The sequence below is a fragment of the Mytilus edulis genome, chromosome 7 (assembly GCF_963676685.1).
Source record: "Mytilus edulis chromosome 7, xbMytEdul2.2, whole genome shotgun sequence".
NCBI lineage: Eukaryota > Metazoa > Mollusca > Bivalvia > Mytilida > Mytilidae > Mytilus > Mytilus edulis.
In genome coordinates, this window is record NC_092350.1 from 13,756,612 (window position 1) to 13,775,747 (window position 19,136).

Consider the following 19,136-nt stretch of genomic DNA (forward strand, 5'->3'; position numbering starts at 1 on the left):
TATGAACACAGACACGAACTTTTTATAGGTGCGTCATTCTGGATTACTTGAAAAGAAAGTTTTGAAGAAATTGATAAGATTTATGTTCCTTCCTGCATTATTTCACATGTTTCTTAACGAATATGCACAAACAAAATACTGGTGAAAAATCCATTATCCCTTTAAACATGCACGAAGATGCTTATTTTTCAAATACTAATTATTGAAGTTGTATTGTTGTCAAAGGACGTTATTTTTGACAATAATCAATATATATGTCGTGTACAAGTTGCGATTTTGTACAGGTTATAACATGTACAACAATTTTGTACAGGTTATAATTTGTACAATGCAAAAATACAAGTTATAACATGTACAAAAGTACCTCATACATGTTATAACATGTACAAAATATTGCTTAAAAATGGTTTTAACTTGTACAAAATTTGAAAATAAAAATATATTACTATTATTACAACACATGCAATTATAAACCTCAATACTATTTTCATCACACTGAAATTGAAGCTAACAAAACAAAGTCAGAGACGGACATTATTACTGACACAATCACTGAAAATGATGGTGGACTGAATGGTCCTGATTCAGCAGACAAGAATGAACCAACCATTGAGTTAGAAACAGAGTGTGGTGATATTCTTGCTGTTAATACTAGTAATGGTTTGTCTGAGGTTACAAATAGTGACATGACATCTAGCGTGCACGAAAAAGGGCCCTTTCTGGCCAGCAGGTACAAACTGATGTCTTACCAAAAAGCTCAAAAAATAAATTAACTGTTCTCTCCTAAGTTGATAACGTTATCATTCCTATTCTGTCCATTGATAGGGGCCCTGTCGATGAGAGAAACGAAGACGGATGATTTCCAGATGATAACTTTAGTATAAGTACATTGAAATCAATAAAATTTAAGCACAAGGTTTATAACCACTAAAGAAAGGTTGGGATTGATTTTGGGGTTTTCGGTCCCAACAGTTTATGAATTAGGGGCCAAAAAGGGGCACAAATAAGCATTTTTCTTGGTTCTATCACAAAGACTTTATTACAAGTAATAGACATCTATGAAATTTAAACACAAAGTTAATGACCTCAAAAGGATTGATTTTTCATCAAAAATTGAATTCTTGGGGTTCTTTGATACGCTGAATCTAATAACCATGTATTTAGATTTTTGATATTGGACCATAACAGGTAAATATCCAATTGAATGTTTTTAAGTTCTTGGACCACATTCATTCTGTGTCAACTATTTAATCACAATCCGAATTCAGAGCTGTATCGAGCTTGAATGTTGTGTCCATACTTGCCCCAACTGTTCAGGGTTCGACCTCTGTGGTCATATCAAGCTGCACCCTGCTGAGCATCTGGTTTGCAAATGCAACTGTATGTTATCATTAAGTGGAGGGCAAGTTTTTGTGCATTGTCAGTGTAGGAAAGGCAGTTATCATTCTGGTAGGTATAAATGTAGAAGATTGAAAGTTTTATGCAATTCAAGGTGTCATATATGTTTATGTCTTGTAGCAACAAGAAAAACAAATTGTTTCTAAAATGTATGAAAATGTAATATTTTATGCATGTTGTAAAAAGTGCACCTTCTTTAGCATTTGATTCTTGTTCTTTTAAATTTTATTATCTAATGAATGTCAATCGTGCATGTATATTCTATTTTATTATTTTTTTAAATTTTGTACAGGTTATAACCATGTTTAAGCAATATTTTGTACATGTTACAACATGTACGAGGTACTTTTGTACATGTTATAACTTGTATTTTAGCATTGTACAAATTATAACCTGTACAATATTTTTGTACATGTTATAACCTGTACAAAATTGCAACTTGTACACGACATATATACAAATTGAAATAACAAAAATCCCGACCTACAAGAAAAATTCTTTGAGACAGAATTTGGTGATTTTTTCGCACTATATCCTGTATAAATATATATATAAAAAAGATGTGGTATAATTGCCAATAAAGCAACTCTTCACAAGAGACAAAACGTCAGAATTTTACAGCTATAGGTCACTATTTGACCTTCAACAATGAACAAACCATATACCGCATAGTCAGCTATAAAAGGCACCGAAATCACAAACATAAAACAATTCAAACGAGGAACAAAGGGCCTTATTCAGTGTACAAAAAATGAACGAAAAACAAATATATAACACAGCAACAAAATTTAATAACAACAACTGAATAACAAGCTCCTGACTAGGAACAGGCATGTTTTTTAAATTACATATTTCTTTAACTATAAAGACTTCTAAGAGAGATTAATAACCATTTAAACAATAAAAACAAACATATGCATAGAGTGCAAAATTTCATACAATCCGATATGCATTTTAGTTCATAAACTGTCTAAAAAATCACTAATAAGGGAAATTAAGTGTCCAAAGTTTAAGTCAAAATCCCAGTTTCGGATTGTTTGACATGAGGCTTTGGATACATACAGTATAGCAAAAAATCACTGTTGGTCGGTAAGTATATATAATTAAATCATATCATATACACGAAGCACGTATAGTACGTTTGTCATTATGTACAAAATGTAGATTTAATATTAAAAGCAATGTCTAGCTAAATAAAATCTTTGAACAGTCGTCACTGATTTCAAGTAGTGTATCCTCCAAGACAATCTTGAACATTGAAACTTAATATTAAATAAAAGGTGCTGCTATAATTAGAGTTTGGTACAGGTTTGCTGTCATTTTGCATAACATAGAACCCTATTGGTAAAAACAAAACAAACAAAAATGTCAGAAAACACTGTCAAACATCCAAACATACTTTTCACACTAATCTGTGTCCACAATTGTTATAATTAATAAAAATATATTTATAAATCTGCTTCATATCATAGACTGCTACTAAAATAGACAAACAGGAAGCTCTGTACCAGTGCAAGTTGGTTTGTTGAGAATAAAGAAATATACCAACCAGATTGTTAGAAACACAGAGTTTATCATTAGCATCTGAAAGAAGGATGTCTTTTTTTCACATCCATTGTATCGCTGGATCGTTATTTCATTGAGGTTTTGTTTACATATAAATAAGAATGTACATGCAGCAAATGTTCCAATTAGCAAACACAGTATAGAAAGTCTGATTTGTTTATATGCTATAAAAATGTACAAGTAGCAAATAAGACTCAATAACAGTAAATAAAGTATAGGAAGCATACAACTATCTCGAAGGCTAGATATCACATGTGTTGTTGTGTTGACGGAAATCCAGTAGTACATTGTGTGTACTTTAAAGACATTGGAAGCCTTGAATGACGTTTATCAGTTCATTCATGAAATATTACATCATAATGTTCCTTACATGGTAAATAATTTATGAAATAATTTTCATATCGAGATCCTCTTTTCTTATCTATTTTCATAACATATTGTCTTGTCTTAATTTAAAGTGCAATGTCGACTTTGAGCAACGCTACAAGAAGAAAAAAATACCACTATAATAATGGAAAACTCGAAAATTGATCAAATGTGCAAAGTCGACATCTATTCTAATATAAATCTTGCCTACAAATATGAACTGGTATATATATCTTTATTCTCATAAAGCCAATGCATTACATCGGTACAGAGATAACAGATACAACAATAAATATTTACAATATGTACAAAACAAGCGAGAGAGGTTACAAAAGTTACAAGCCAGGAGTACAAACACTAGTATTTATATTTTTTATAAAAGAACAAAGCTTTTTCAGAACTGGTTTTCTTGTACTTGACATAAGTTCAGAGAATTTAACTGTATTTTGCCGTTTTGTAAAATATTCAGTTAAAAACTCTTTGCGTTTTTTGCCCTAGTAAGAATGTGACTGTACAATAAAATGTCTAGTGACCCCCTCATGTCCCCCTCTATATCAATGTTCTTATTGTCTGCCTCGTATATGATTTGAATATTGCCAAAAGATTCTTGTCTTGACGGAAACAAAATCTTAGCTTAATTCTTTGTATATCAAACCTTATGAATAAAGTGTTCACTTGACTCGCCTTTCCCCCTAGATTTGGAAAAGCATTATTGAAAGAATTAAAGCGCGTTCAGTTGTAAATTGAAAGGAATTAGAAATTTGGTTAATCGACACAAAAAAGCTGCTTTTGTAAATGGGCCTACGAAATATATATAAAAAATATAAGATATGATTTTTTTTAGTTCGGTATTTATTGAAAGTGAAATAGTAATAAAAAAATTCGCTTTAAACGGCAAGTCAAAATAAGCTAAGAAACATTGATGATAAATTATTCACTTGCAAGTTAATAATTCGACCTAATGAATCCGTATTCAGGTGAACTTCAATTTAACTCCTTAGTTATAGATGGATAACCCATGCATTGTGTCGTGTAGAGTAAATTTAAAGGAAAATAATGTCATCATTGAAAGTGAAACAAAGGGAAATCATTTGACTGGCTGATTCGATCCACAATATCATTCTTATACTGGTAAAAACGATGATTAACATTCTTTTTAAATATATAATATGTAGAATTAAACAGGCCTAGAAAAATCTAAATTCACGAGTTCTTTCCTATCTATATGTTTATATAGCTTATATATATCCATCAGAGGTCAACTCGATAGTTAATAAGATGGCGTCTAGACTAGAATATACACGAAACGAAGTTACATATTCTGGAGTCCTTGCCCTGTAAATTGTTTTATTTTAAACTTTTTATGGATAAATGTTTTACTATGTTATAAGTGAAATATCAGAATTTGAGTCAAATTGGTGAACATGAATTTGACAGCTAGTGACCCTTTAAAGAATCTAACTATGAATTAGAGTCCTTAAACACATTTTTTTATACAAGGGATTAAACTAACAACTAAAGTTCTACAAAATAGTCGTGTGTATTCAGAAACAAATTGTGAATGGGAACGACAGTGTTAATTTACATAAAATGATTCAGGATTGATTGATTATTGTTTGCTTAAAGTCAAGTGGAGACTATGAACAGTAACCATCCACATTGACAATACTCGACAGTACTTTGACCTCTAGATGTGTCATTCAGTTGTTTTTACATTTACTAGGCGTTTTCTCAACATATCCTATATCTATTGCTATATGCACTCAAAGTATAAAACTGAAAAAGGTTAGATTAACCAAAGCTTTATATTCTTAGCATTGAAATCCAAGGAAAGTAAAGTTTTCCTCTATTAAAAACAAAAACAAATTCATCGACAATAGTTGACAGCATTTTGAACTCTAGATGTCATTAAGTTGTTTTTACATATACAAGGCATATTCTCAACATACCCTATATAACATTTCTATACACATTAAAAGTAGAAAACTGAAAATAAGTTCGATAAACGAAAGCTTTATGTTCATAGTATTGGAATCAAAGGAAAGAAAATCTGTCCTCTATTAAAATTAAAAAAAATATGTTTGAAAATGATTAAACAAAGACTTGAAACTAGATAAGATAAAATATTTACCAATTTCGTCATTCTGATTTTAAATCACAAAAAGGAGTGTGTTTTTGAAAACATATTATCTCACATTTGATTACACATTAACCAAACAATATGGTGTATGGTGTACTAACGTATTATCATGATTATATATGCGTAATTAAAATGTTCAAAAAGTCGTTGAAACGGATTTGACTTAAAATTCGTAAAAACACACAGATTGTTCTCTTTGCGATTCAGTGGATCTTTTTAATGACATTCGTGCAACCATTTTTAAAACATTAAAACTTGTTTGAGTAACTTATGTAATATTTAGTTTGATGTTATACCAGTAAACAGCCATGGGTATATTGAAATTGTTGAAATCTTCTGCAGAATTGATGTTATTTTACCTCTCTGGATTTCACCAGCTATTAGGTTAATATAGTAATTAGATAGATTTCTATAAGAACTCAACTTTAAAATTGACTAAGAGATTAAGTGCTTGTGCTATAGAGATCAAATGACAATGTTGACTTTAACAATTTGTTGGAATGTGTTTTTGGTTGTTTGTTCCATGTACGATTGTTTACATTTAAATAAGTCTATTTGAACAGGAAAGTCATTTACGTAAAATGTTTTCATTACTGATCCATCATTGAGATTGGTGATTAACAAAGAAGTCAGATATAGAAATTTATCAATTATTATTACGGGGATCATATTTATGTCCATTGGAGATACTCTTTATGATTAGAGATAATTATCCTGATGAAAATTTACGGAAAATTTAAGATAGTTCATGATACTTAGTAAAAATAATGACAGCGGATATCCTAATTTTTTATCTGCTGCTTAATCGAGATTTTTGTGAAAATTGTGAAAAATCTGCTGCGACTTATAGGATCATGGTGTTATTTTTTCAGTGTATTGTTTCCGAATAAGATTTCATCTTTGACTGTTTGAAACATACATATTGTGAAGTGCTAAAGAGAGAAATGTGATAATTATATTAGCACATAGCAATATATATATATATATATATATTGATAATTTGAAATGATGTAAGGATCTCAAGAAATATGGTGATTAACGGATTATTTTTAAGTCTTTTATTTATTTTCATTGGACTGCCTATGATAGATACTACACAAATGGTATGGATGGCACCCTATAGTCTAATACCGGGTTCCAGTCTTCTAGTCAACGCTTCTACATCACTGCCAGCATTGTCACTGGCTTTACAGAAGATCTATAACCAAGGAATACTACCAAATAATTCAATAAGGTAATTTGTCTTAATTTTGTCATAGCTAAAATGAAATGACAAATCAGTATAAATATTTTTTCTATTAAAATTAAAATGTCCAATGAACTTTTTTCTATGTGTTTAGTTCTGTTCACAAATTTCTAAGGTCTTAGACTTATAAAAGTAATAGTCTGCAAATTAAAAAAAAAACGATAATTATTTTATCTCAATGAATTCTTTTTAGTCGCATTAAAATGTTTTTTCGTCACTGCAATTATGAAAAAACACACAAGCTTGAACTAGTACTGTATTTTTTCCCCCTTACCCTTTGCTAAGGTGATGTTTCGAAGTTCTACTTTTAAGTAGTGACCTGCCTAAATTTCCCCGTGCGACAATGTGATCTTTGCGGAGAGGGTGTGTACATTTGGTGACTTTTATGCCTAACTGGCAGCGTCCGTGTGATACTTGGAAGTTTCACCGACGCTTCAGTCGTAAGAAGGCATTCTTTTTTTGTGTCGAGAGGTAGATTTAAATTAAAAAAAAACCCGATATTTTTTATAAATAATCTCTCAAAAATGAAACAAAGACAATAAAGTGATACCTGTTAACGTTGTCTTATCAAGAATGGGAAACAGCCCTGTATTACGAAAATCTTTATGTAGTATAAGAATAAGGAGCTGTGGTATGATTGCCAATGAGACAATTATCCACCACAATTCCAATGAAATGGCTATAAGCAATTAAAGGTCGGCATACGGCCTTCAGCAATGAGAAAACGCTAATGACAAAATTTGAAACAATTTAAACTAGAAAAGAATCGACCTTATTTATGACAAAATAATTTACGAAAAACAAATATGAGAGTCTTAAACGAACAAAAACCACCGAACTGCAGGTTCCTGACTTGGAACAGACACACAGAGAATTTGGCGGGGTTAAACAAGTTTGTGAGCACACCATCGAACCAATTATCTTTACCCAAACGATCATAAGGAAGAGAAGCAAGTAAGGTAAAACACACGACACATATCACCGATATTAGACTAACTGCAGTTACTGAAACTAATTCCAAGCCAATAAAAACTAGTAAATACATCATGTTATCCCTGACTGTAAAAGTTACATAAAAATCATGCAAAAGCCAAATTTTGTGATACACATAAAAAATTCTACAAATGGCATATGTTTGTCAATCAGTTACACATTAGGTGTAGCTGAAAAGAATATGTTGTATTTTCCATCTTCCCCGAAATAATCTTATTCATAAGTTTTGATGCATTTTTAAGTGTGACCTATCTGGACTCTGGATGTAACAGCAAACAGAGTATTGGAATCTTGACTGATTATCTCGTACACCACCATGTTGACGTCATTGTAGGACCGCCATGTACAGAGGGTAAATTATAAAATATGGCCAATGATAGATGGATGTAAAGGAGACGGACTATATAGAAAAGTGATATTTAAAACTCATTAATCGAAGAGAAACCGATATGGCATGGAACAAAAACGAATAACGACGAAAAGACAAAGCCAACAGTCTATAAAACTCAAAATAGAATAATAAATAAATAATGGTGGAAAGAAGAACTTTTATAGGAGAAAGTTATGAAATTTGACTAGCAACAGTTAATAATGTGTAATCGATATAATAGTAAAATTACACTTCCATTGTTATTGGTTTCAACAAATCCACTAAGACACAAATAGAAAATACTTCACATATAACATCTTATAATATAATCTGTCGCATGCTTTAACTCGAGTTGAAATATTTGAGCTACATTAAGTTGAGAAATTTGTTCAATTACTTGTCCTCTGGGAAATATGTGATACCTTATTAATGCAGTATACAAAAATTATGAGACAAAATTACTATCAGAAATTATAAATGCGAGTTTTATTATTTAGTGTGAAACTTTCGCAATGTTCGCATTAATAAAAACGTAGCAATAGTTTCTGAATCTACATAGATTAATGATAAATGTTGATTATTATAGATTAACAACCATAATTAAGAAATAGTTTGCATCCGAATTGTGTTTTTCTTAATTCAATTTGAAAAATATACACAACATGGGTTATTGACTACATTGCCAAAATGTAAAATGACTTTTTTTTAATCTTGTAAGTTCACAATGTACTCATGAACTATCAAAAGTTCATTAATGTTCAGGAAAAGTCGAGCAGTTGCGAGACATGCCATGTTTTCTAATGACTATTTTAAAATTATTTGGAATAATTCTTCAAATTGAATATTCCAGCAATGATACCTATTGCCGAACTAGCATCCTACAGAGATATACCAGTGTTTAGTTGGTTAGCAAACGAAGAAAGCCTTGATGATAAAACTAAAGTGACCACCCTAGTCCGTGTTATTTATCCGCTCTCTCAACTAGGTAAATTTGATTAAGATTGAATTATTCATATAACATTCAAATACGTTATTCCAAATTCTGCTCTTAAACTTGATGGCAGAAAATTTGCGTTTCAAAAAACGATCTGCCATCATCACCAAATATAAAAAAAATATTGACATTTGACATAGTCATCCACTGACAAGGTTCTTTACTTGAGAAAGGCAAATATAGTTTGGCAGAACAGTTTCTCGAAATTATTAGACAAACGGAAGGTTACCGAAAAATATCACAAATCAAAAACTGACAATGCCATACCCACCTACAAAATTACAAATAAGACAAACAATAGTTCATTACATCCAACATAGAACACTAAAAACTCAGCAACACGATCTCTATAAAAACAACTGGGGAAATCTCCGTTGCTCCTGAAGAGTAAACAGATCCTGCTACACTTGTTAACACCTGTCGTGTTGTTCATGCGAATACAAACCAGGTGATAGGTATAAAATCGGAATGTCAAATTCGAGGAAAAGAGAAAGTACTGTTATAATTATTGAACATATCCGTCGTCCATAACTATTAACCAAGCAACACCTATATAATGGAAATCATGATAGGAAATGGAAGCTCTCGAATATCAGATCAAATAGGGGATATATAATTAATATGCATACTCTGAAACTGGAATGTTGCTACATAGAAATGGAAAACTCACAATTGTGAAGCTGAAATCATACATCTATTTCACACTATACGAACATCATGTACAGGAGTGTGCTCCTTACGCAGAAACTACTCCAGCAAAGTTATAAGGAGGGAAGATTAAAAATATTTATAGACAATATCATGATTTGGTTGATATATACGATGTGTCTAAACATACAGTTCGTAACTCTGTAATGCTGTTTTTGTGTAATGTCCTACATTTTGAGGTATTCGTTGATATTCTGTGGTTAACATGTCGAAATGTACTATTCTATTATTTATTTATGTATTTTCCTGTGCTGAGTGATCTTGCATTTATTTGTACTGTATTCCTGTCATGTAATTTTGTCTTTTTAGCGGTATGTTTAACATTGTCATTAAGCGCGAGGTTTGGCTAGCCAAAAAACAAGGTTCAACTACCATTGGTTTATTAAAATGTCATGTACCAAGTCAGGAATATGTCAGTTGTTATCTAATAGTTAGTTTCTATGTATGTTGCATTGTCGTTTTTTTTTTATTACACTTCAGTGCTTCTATTATTTCTTTGTATTCCTCTTATAGTTGATAAGTTTTCCTCGGTTCTAGTTTGTAACCAGGATTTGTTTTCTCTAAATCGATATATGACTTTTGAACAGCGGTATACTACTGTTGCCTTTATTTGTAACTGAAGCTCTTGTATCTTTTATCTCAAGTTTAATGGGATAGATATTTTCAACGTAGTAACAAACCTTTTACTTATATAGTGAGAGGACATCACCTTAATAAAGGAACGAGAAGTTTAAAGATAATAATAGCGTCTTATCTCGTTAAAGTAACAAATGTGTTGTCGATCAAGAAATCTAAGCATAATTATTTGTTCGAATCCGAGTCGATTTTGTTTTACAAAAAATGTCTTCAGTCAATCGTTCTGTCAGCTAAAGCTAGATTAACTTGATCTGATAAATTACTTATTTGAAAATAAAATAGACTTGTTTATGTAGAATATATCTTCAGAATACCTGTAAAGTGTAGTGTAGGCTTTGTCCAATAAGAGGCAACAGTAATTTATTTCGGTTCTGAAATCTGGAAAGTATGTTCTAAATATTGAAATGAAAAGAAAACAACTAAAGCCATCTTGCATCTATCATGAGGTATTTGTTGGGTTTTAATTCGGTTGATGAAATTGATTGTTGTTCATAACAGTAAGAAATTGATCAGAGAGAGACAGTAAGTACTAGACGACTAGTGCCACATGTCGATCAGGATCTGCTTACTCTTTCGGAGTACCAGAGATCTACCCCAGTTTTTGGTGGGGTTCGTGTTGATTAGTCATTAGTTTTCCTTGTTGTGTCTTGTGCACTTTAATTTGTCTGTTTGTCTTTTTCCTTTTTAGCCATGACGTTGTCAGTTTATTTTCGATCTATGAGTTAACTATAGCTATCTACAAAACGAAAATGAATGACACAAGCCTGTCTTGTAATGTAGTTTATAAGTTTTATTACTGAAAAAAGAAAAGAAAATTAAAGTGACTAGTCAGGTGTATCGACTAGACTTGACATGAGGAATTTGATGTCGTTTTTTCCCGATTCACATTCTGGATTTTAGTTAAACAATTTTGTAAAGAATATCGATACAGTTTTAGTTTAACCATGGAAGTTTTATATATATACTTCCATGGTTTTACGTTAGTTATTCTTTGCGTTTTATCATTAAATTAAGCTATATTTCATATCCACATTTAGAAATTATGGTAAGCTTTGATAAGAATATGTGTAATGCTGTTTTTGTGTAATGTCCTACATTTTGAGGTATTCGTTGATATTCTGTGGTTAACATGTCGAAATGTACTATTCTATTATTTATTTATGTATTTTCCTGTGCTGAGTGATCTTGCATTTATTTGTACTGTATTCCTGTCATGTAATTTTGTCTTTTTAGCGGTATGTTTAACATTGTCATTAAGCGCGAGGTTTGGCTAGCCAAAAAACAAGGTTCAACTACCATTGGTTTATTAAAATGTCATGTACCAAGTCAGGAATATGTCAGTTGTTATCTAATAGTTAGTTTCTATGTATGTTGCATTGTCGTTGTCAGTTTATTTTCGATCTATGAGTTAACTATAGCTATCTACAAAACGAAAATGAATGACACAAGCCTGTCTTGTAATGTAGTTTATAAGTTTTATTACTGAAAAAAGAAAAGAAAATTAAAGTGACTAGTCAGGTGTATCGACTAGACTTGACATGAGGAATTTGATGTCGTTTTTTCCCGATTCACATTCTGGATTTTAGTTAAACAATTTTGTAAAGAATATCGATACAGTTTTAGTTTAACCATGGAAGTTTTATATATATACTTCCATGGTTTTACGTTAGTTATTCTTTGCGTTTTATCATTAAATTAACCTATATTTCATATCCACATTTAGAAATTATGGTAAGCTTTGATAAGAATATGTGATTTTCGTATCAATGACTACATTCGTTTGCTGAATGGATTAGTAATTATAAGCGGCTTATTGCCTATTAAACAAGTCAATGCCCAGAAAAAATGTCATCAAAGCATCATGGTAATCCCGGTTATCGGAAAACTATGTATAATTATTTTCTTTTTTTCTTTTGTTTGAAAAAATATACAAATATTTAATTAAATGTAATAATTCTTATTCCAAAATGTTTTTCTTACTTTGTAACAACCTGTAGAACATAAATCATCGAATTCTTCATAATACATTTATTTTTTTTAGTCAGATAAAAGTCTAAAAATATTATTTGCTAGTTATCAAGGGTAAAATTTACGTAAGTTTCAAACTACAACCCGTCCCCTTTTCTTGAATGTGACTTACCGAATTATACTTTTAAACGGGTTTGTACTAAAATATGCAACACAATGAAGCCGATTTCTGGAGCATGATCTGCTTATCCTTCCGTAGCAGCTGAGATTACTTCGTGTTTTAAGTCTTAGTCTTAAGTTTTTTATGATGTGATTTGTTTACTTTTGTTTGTCTGGTTTTTTTTAATAATGGCGTTATCATTTTTTGTCGACTTGCATGTCCCTCTGGTGTCTTTCGCCTCTATTTTCCATCGTAACTATATCATGATAGTTTAAATATGTATTCTGCAACACTTCGATATTTAATTTTTATGTTAGTTTTATTAAAAAAAGTCACATATACTTTTAAACAGCGGTATACTACTGTTGCCTTTATTCATCCATTTGTAATATATTTGAACATTTTTTGCAGGTGGCATTGGCATATTGTTTTTCAGTGGACTCAACTGGTTCCGTTTGGTTATGATATCGACTGCAGCGCCAGAAAGTATTGCTTATGCTAATTCACTAGAAGCAGCCGTACAATCTTTCTCTGTCATTGGTTTTAATCTAGTTCATCATTACAGCCAGGTCAGCCCCAACATCAGTGCAACATCCCTAGATGAAATGTTTAATGCTATCAAATATGAAGGCAGAAGTAGGTACCAATTTGTGTAAGTCAAGTCCCAAAATTAAAAAAACAAAACACACAAATATAGCTTAAAATGTGGTCTACCGAAACCAAGCGTCACAAAATAGTTTGTAATATAAAAGAATTCAAATAATTATTTACTTTTTAACTTCAAGCGATTAACAGATTTATCACTTCAAAAAGACTGTCTAGCATACCGCTTAACGTGCAGTTCCAATGCAACTGTATTGTTATATTAATAATTTATATTAATTTCTTATCTGAATACTAGTATTTATGCTTTACACTCTCTTTTGAATAGAAAGAAAGTAATTATAATTAACTGATGGGTTTGGTCAATATGATAATAATTGTTTACTCCTTCGCCTGACAGGATATGAATTATCCTTTATTTATATAACAGTTTGATAAACGTCCTCATACAAAAGTTGACATCATGAAGTTCTGACTATACTTTAAACAGTGCGTAGCAGATATTTTTCATTTTATTCGTCTTGTTTGCGATTGAAAGTTCTTGTAAGTAATGCACCTATTTTTTTTTTAAACCGATATTTTTTGGCAGAATTTCTTCATCTTCATAGGCAAGTAGTTTGAAAGAGCCTGATAGCATTGTAATTATTGACGGTGCATGTTAATTTGTTGTAAACCTGATTACAGTTATTATTTTGGTTGTATCTGATTCGGAACTGAGAAAGTATATGATCCACGCTGATAGACTTGGAATGTCTAGCGGAGATTATCAATTTTTCTATGTGAAAACTACTTTACCATCACCAGCTGATATGAAAAATCTACAAAGCACTGATTTTTGGAAGAAAGGGGATGCTGATGACGAGGCTGCAAGAAAGGGATTTGAAAATCTGTTGTATGTAGGTACAGATTATAGAATAGTAAACTAATATCTTCATGGTTAAAACTACTTCCCGCAAAATTATGAAATCAGGTTTAGACATTGGTTCTTTCAGTCAAATATATTTTAGTGTATTTTGATAGTTTCCTGACAAGTTAAATTACGTTTCAAGATCGATATGTCTAATTGGATAATTTGACAACAATCTTATTTCATTGTTTGATCAACTAAAATCAAATATGAAACAATCAGCAACAAATAAAAAAAATATAAAAAATACAGGAACCTCGAAGACAGAATGAACAGAAGTTAGTATTATCTTTATATTTCACGTTTTGCTTTAAAGATGCTATCCTCTCACTAAATTATTCAAAGCTGAAAACATCTTGCCCATTATAAAAAGGTACAGTTAAGTATTCCTCATATCTTACATACGTCTACAAATAGACAATGAAGGTCGATTAAAAACAAAACTTTTCGACAAATATGCCAAATTCTGCTTCCCCATCGTTAACTTTCCATTTCAATGTAGCAACATTACAGCGTCGCCTGCATATATGGTAAACATCACAAGGTTGATACAATATTCCAGAGCTTACAATAATATTTCCTTGATACAACATTGCTGCTTTCAGGGAATATATTAAAACAATGGTTCCAAGTAAGAACTCTGATGTCATCCTTTCGAAAATAGTTTATGGAATAACGACGACAGTAATGTTTCAATTGAAGTTACTAAAAATGTGACTCAACCGAATTAGAAATATTGTTAAGTACTTACACGAGCAGTTCCAAGGTTGCTACATGTGAAACATGATCTGCTTACCTCTCCGAAGAATGCCTGGCTTTGTGTTGCTCCGTCTTTATTTTTCTATTTTTTAATGTGTGTACAGTCACTATTTTGTGGTCATTTTATTGCATTGGTGCTGTTAATTTGTCATCGACTATGAGTTTGAATATTTTTTACTATCTCTCGCCTTTTTTTTTTGCAATTTATTTAGCCAAAATCAGATTTTGAGTGAGTTCAACGATAAATCCAGTTTGATGTCACGTCTGTGTCACTTGAATCATTTGTGTGCTCTCTCAACTTGACCGTCATGCGTATTTGCAATTTTATTTCTCCCAATTGAATTTCAGGGTATCAGCATATTTTAATTTTCATCAGCATTTGGTAGTTTATAGGGACTACGATGCAAAAGTAGGAACTGCTTGTTAAGAAAAATAGATATAACAGCAACATTGCATTGTGAAGAGCAATCGACAAAAATGATTTATTTATGTCATAAACAAGTAAGATTATTTTCAAAGAACCTTGCTTTTGGTACTTTTGAACAAATTGATTTTACTAGTTTATTTTGGCAAATATATTGTGACAAATAAGAATTCGCAATCGTCTACTGGATTTGAAACACAATTTGTTTGGTAAAAAATGAAATATTACAGCTTTATGGATTTAGCTGTCTCACTGTAAAATAAAGTAGATGTGGTAAGGTTGCCAATGAGACAACTCTCGACAAGAGATCAAATGACATTTAAATAAAAAACTGTAAGTCACAGTACGACCTTTAACAATAAGCAAAATCCATACCGCATAGTAATTCAAAACGGAATACATTTTGATAGTATCATTGGTCAACAAGTTAATCTTCAAAACGTGCCAAAATAGGAAGAGTTCAGTTCAGGATGGTTTGTTTGTTTAATACCACTAGTTGTCATAAATGAATGTTTTAGATCATATTGGGTGAAACAAAAACTGATCAGAATTGGCAGGTAAAGGCTGTGTCTGCTGCACAGACGTTGTTCGGTAATGACAGCACTATGCCGAAAGCACTGCAGGTAAAACTATTGAAATGTATTTAACATGAACATAAATTGAAATCAACCAAGTTGTTGTAAAACTCAGTAAAAAACAGCATTGAAATTTAGCATATTGTACATGTAGAATTTTAAAAGAACTATACTTATTTTGACTAAATTTTGACAATATTTATCAATAGAATTATACCCGCCAATATGCCATATTCATCTTCATATGTGGACACAGCAATTTGTCCGCATTTTTTCGAATTCTGCATTTTGTTTGCTTTCTATTAATTAGGAACCAAATCAATCCTGACTCCAGGTGTGGGATTTTCTCGCTACGTTGAAGACCCTTTGGTAGCCTTGAGATATTGTGTTCTCGTTTGTTTTGTTGCTGAATATTTGACAATTTCCCCTTTTCCATTCTCAAGTCTTTGTAGAAATGATTATTTAAAAAGATTTTCAGTCTTTTCAGTTATAAAAAAACTGAATAGTACTCATAGTATAATGTTTGTAAACGATTAAATCAAAATACAGATACTGAAATAAGACGAGATCATTCACGATTTAGTTAGATCTTCTGAGATTGAATTTTTCAAAGTTAATAACTTTTACTTTTACATAACTTCTTCATGAGAAACATCGTAGGCACCCAATTCAAACATTCAAAAAGATTGATAAATTACCAAATTTGAGGGAAGTAAAAACTCTTCAAGTTAAAAGCTCCTATCTGTTTTTATCATGTAATCGTTATGTAAACATTCAAATATTTAGAATTTTTCTCAAAATTGCTCAAGCTATTTTCAAATATCCAACACTGTTGTAAATCTTCTTTATATTTATCTAATCAGTATACAAAGCGCGCTTTGTTTTTCCCATGACTCGATTAAAGAGCTCTAGTCAAAATAATAAGAATGTTTGATAAATGACGGAATTTAAGAGGATGAAGAATTTATGTTTTTGGTTTTCTGCAGCTCCTTAAAGTCAGCAGTATGTTTCAAATAAACTCATCATAGAGACCATGATTTGTAACGCCAAAAGCGCGTTTCGTCTACAAGTATATATTCAAGTTAGAAGTTTAACTAGCTTCAAACAAAGGTTTAATCCACCATTTTTTACAAAAGAAAATGCCTGTACCACGTCAGGAATATGACATTTATTGAGCTTTTGCCATTTAACTAGGGATTTTCGATTTTAATTTTCCTCGGAGTTCAGTATTTTTATGATTTACTTTTTTATATTTACAAAATCATATAATTGATTTGAGTTGAAATTTCTATGTTTCTATTGCAGCCTGATTCATATTCGATCTATTTACATGATTGTGTAATGCTGTATGGTTTAGCTCTAAATATGACTGGCGGTAATGCCACTGCTGTTAATGGAACTAGTATAAGGAATGCCGCAGTCGATGTTTCGTTTCAAGGTATTGTTTTCAAACGCATAGGCTGAGTATATTCTTTTGTCTAGAAGGTAATGTGATGACTGAAGCAAGAATAGAAAAAAAGTTATGTGTTGTCTGTGAAGATTAGATCATGTCATTGAATGCTTTGATGATAACTCAAACACGATAAAGGTCAGAATCTTACGTTTTTTAATGACAATTTAAATATACGTCAAACAAAACTGATAACACCAAAAATGTCAGCAATATATCTCAATATATATTTTCATACATACTTTTTCGTTTACTTATATAGGTTTATCAGGCGAGATCATCCTCACTCAGTTTGCTGACCGTTTCCCATATTTATCTATCTACGATTTAAACGTAACTGGAATGTTTTCACTGGTTGCATATCTGTACTACACGAAAATTAACGGAACCATTGAAACGGTAAGTGCGATTCATCGTCAACATAATTGATGTTTATACGACTGGCATTCAAATGAGAGGTTCAGCTAGCGAAACAAGGTAGAATCCACCATTTTCTAAATGTGAAAATGCCTGTACCAAGATTAAGTTTAATAAAAACATATGACAAGTGTTATCCATTTGTATGAGTTGTTTAGGCGTTTGATTTTGCCATTTGATTAAGGTCTTTCCGTTTTAAATCTTTCTCTGAGTTTGGTATTTTTTCCGATTTCGTTGTGTTAAAAATTGCATTCTAAAAACCCTACATAACCTTTATTCTTATTCTGAGTCCTAACAAAAAATAATAATAGCAATAGAGCTCGGAAAATTATTCGGTAGCTAACCAGAAAAAATGTAAATTAAAAGTTGAAAATGTTGAGTTTGAGAATTAAAAGATTTAAACACATTTTTCTGAGCGGTTATTTCAGAAAAAAAGTATATGCTAGCTACAGATTTATTAGATTTTTCTAACAAGGGGTAAAATAGAACAGCTCTACACAAGACATACCCTCCCTCGCATCAGATTTTTTTAATTATCATATTTGTCCTATCAAAATCGAAATAGTTCATGGGAGCAAAACATGTGTTGTTTTTAATGTACACATTGGTAGTGATATTCGTTAATTCTATCCTACTTCACGCTAAGGATTAAATTAAAAAAAACATCATAAATTTCCAACAAATCTATGGCTGCTTACACTTAAACCGCTGCAGCCATGATTTTCAATCAAAAGAGGGAATTAGACACCTTTACCTTCTGGATGTAATATCCAATCCTCTCGCACGTTGCCCCAATTAAATATATTCCCGCTGGTCATATAATAACTACAGACCTTTAAAAGCAAATTAATATATGTCATGGCCAAAATGAGGAAAGATCCATTCGATTGACAAAATAAAATTGACAATGCAAGATAGATGTCTCATTGACATTTATACAACATCTTTTATGTTGTCCCTATGCTACATGCATAACGTAACTGTCATTTATTTGTAAAGGGAATTGGTGTTGCGAGTATCAATGTCATATTTTTACAACTGTATTCATGTAAACAATATCTCTTATTCTTAAAAAAAAAAAATGACTTAACTTATCTAATTCAAGAGGTAGAAAATAATAATCCAAATCACACGTATGACTGACAATACGTCCTATGATGTAATACAATTATTTGATGAATATATAAATCCATATACCCTTTTTCATATCTTGTAATAGGTCTGATCTCTGAATCATAATTCACTGCAATCCTTTTGGTGAAGACTATGAAATTTGTTTTTGAATAATGAATATTGTACATATAGAACGTTGTGATAGAGGCATAGAGAATTCGATATTCAAGAAAAATGTTAATTTGATATTCAACGTATAGAAAATGAAATAAGAAATATTAAAAAAGGGCACAGAATATTTCAACGTTTAAAATTTATCTCCATTCAGTGAGCAAATGTTTAA

General features: G+C 31.2%; 1 protein-coding gene across 1 annotated transcript in view; it reads left to right on the plus strand.

The window, feature by feature from the left end:
* The first annotated feature begins 6,547 nt into the window (after positions 1–6,547).
* Positions 6,548–19,136, plus strand: part of LOC139529985 (atrial natriuretic peptide receptor 1-like) — a 37,824-nt gene continuing 25,235 nt past the window's right edge. The window contains exons 1-8 of the mRNA XM_071325990.1: positions 6,548–6,704; positions 7,952–8,061; positions 8,930–9,064; positions 12,957–13,181; positions 13,833–14,044; positions 15,757–15,861; positions 17,119–17,251; positions 17,526–17,662. Coding sequence (XP_071182091.1) covers positions 6,553–6,704; positions 7,952–8,061; positions 8,930–9,064; positions 12,957–13,181; positions 13,833–14,044; positions 15,757–15,861; positions 17,119–17,251; positions 17,526–17,662 — 1,209 coding nt within the window. The 5' untranslated portion in view covers positions 6,548–6,552. The remainder of the gene's footprint in view (positions 6,705–7,951; positions 8,062–8,929; positions 9,065–12,956; positions 13,182–13,832; positions 14,045–15,756; positions 15,862–17,118; positions 17,252–17,525; positions 17,663–19,136) is intronic.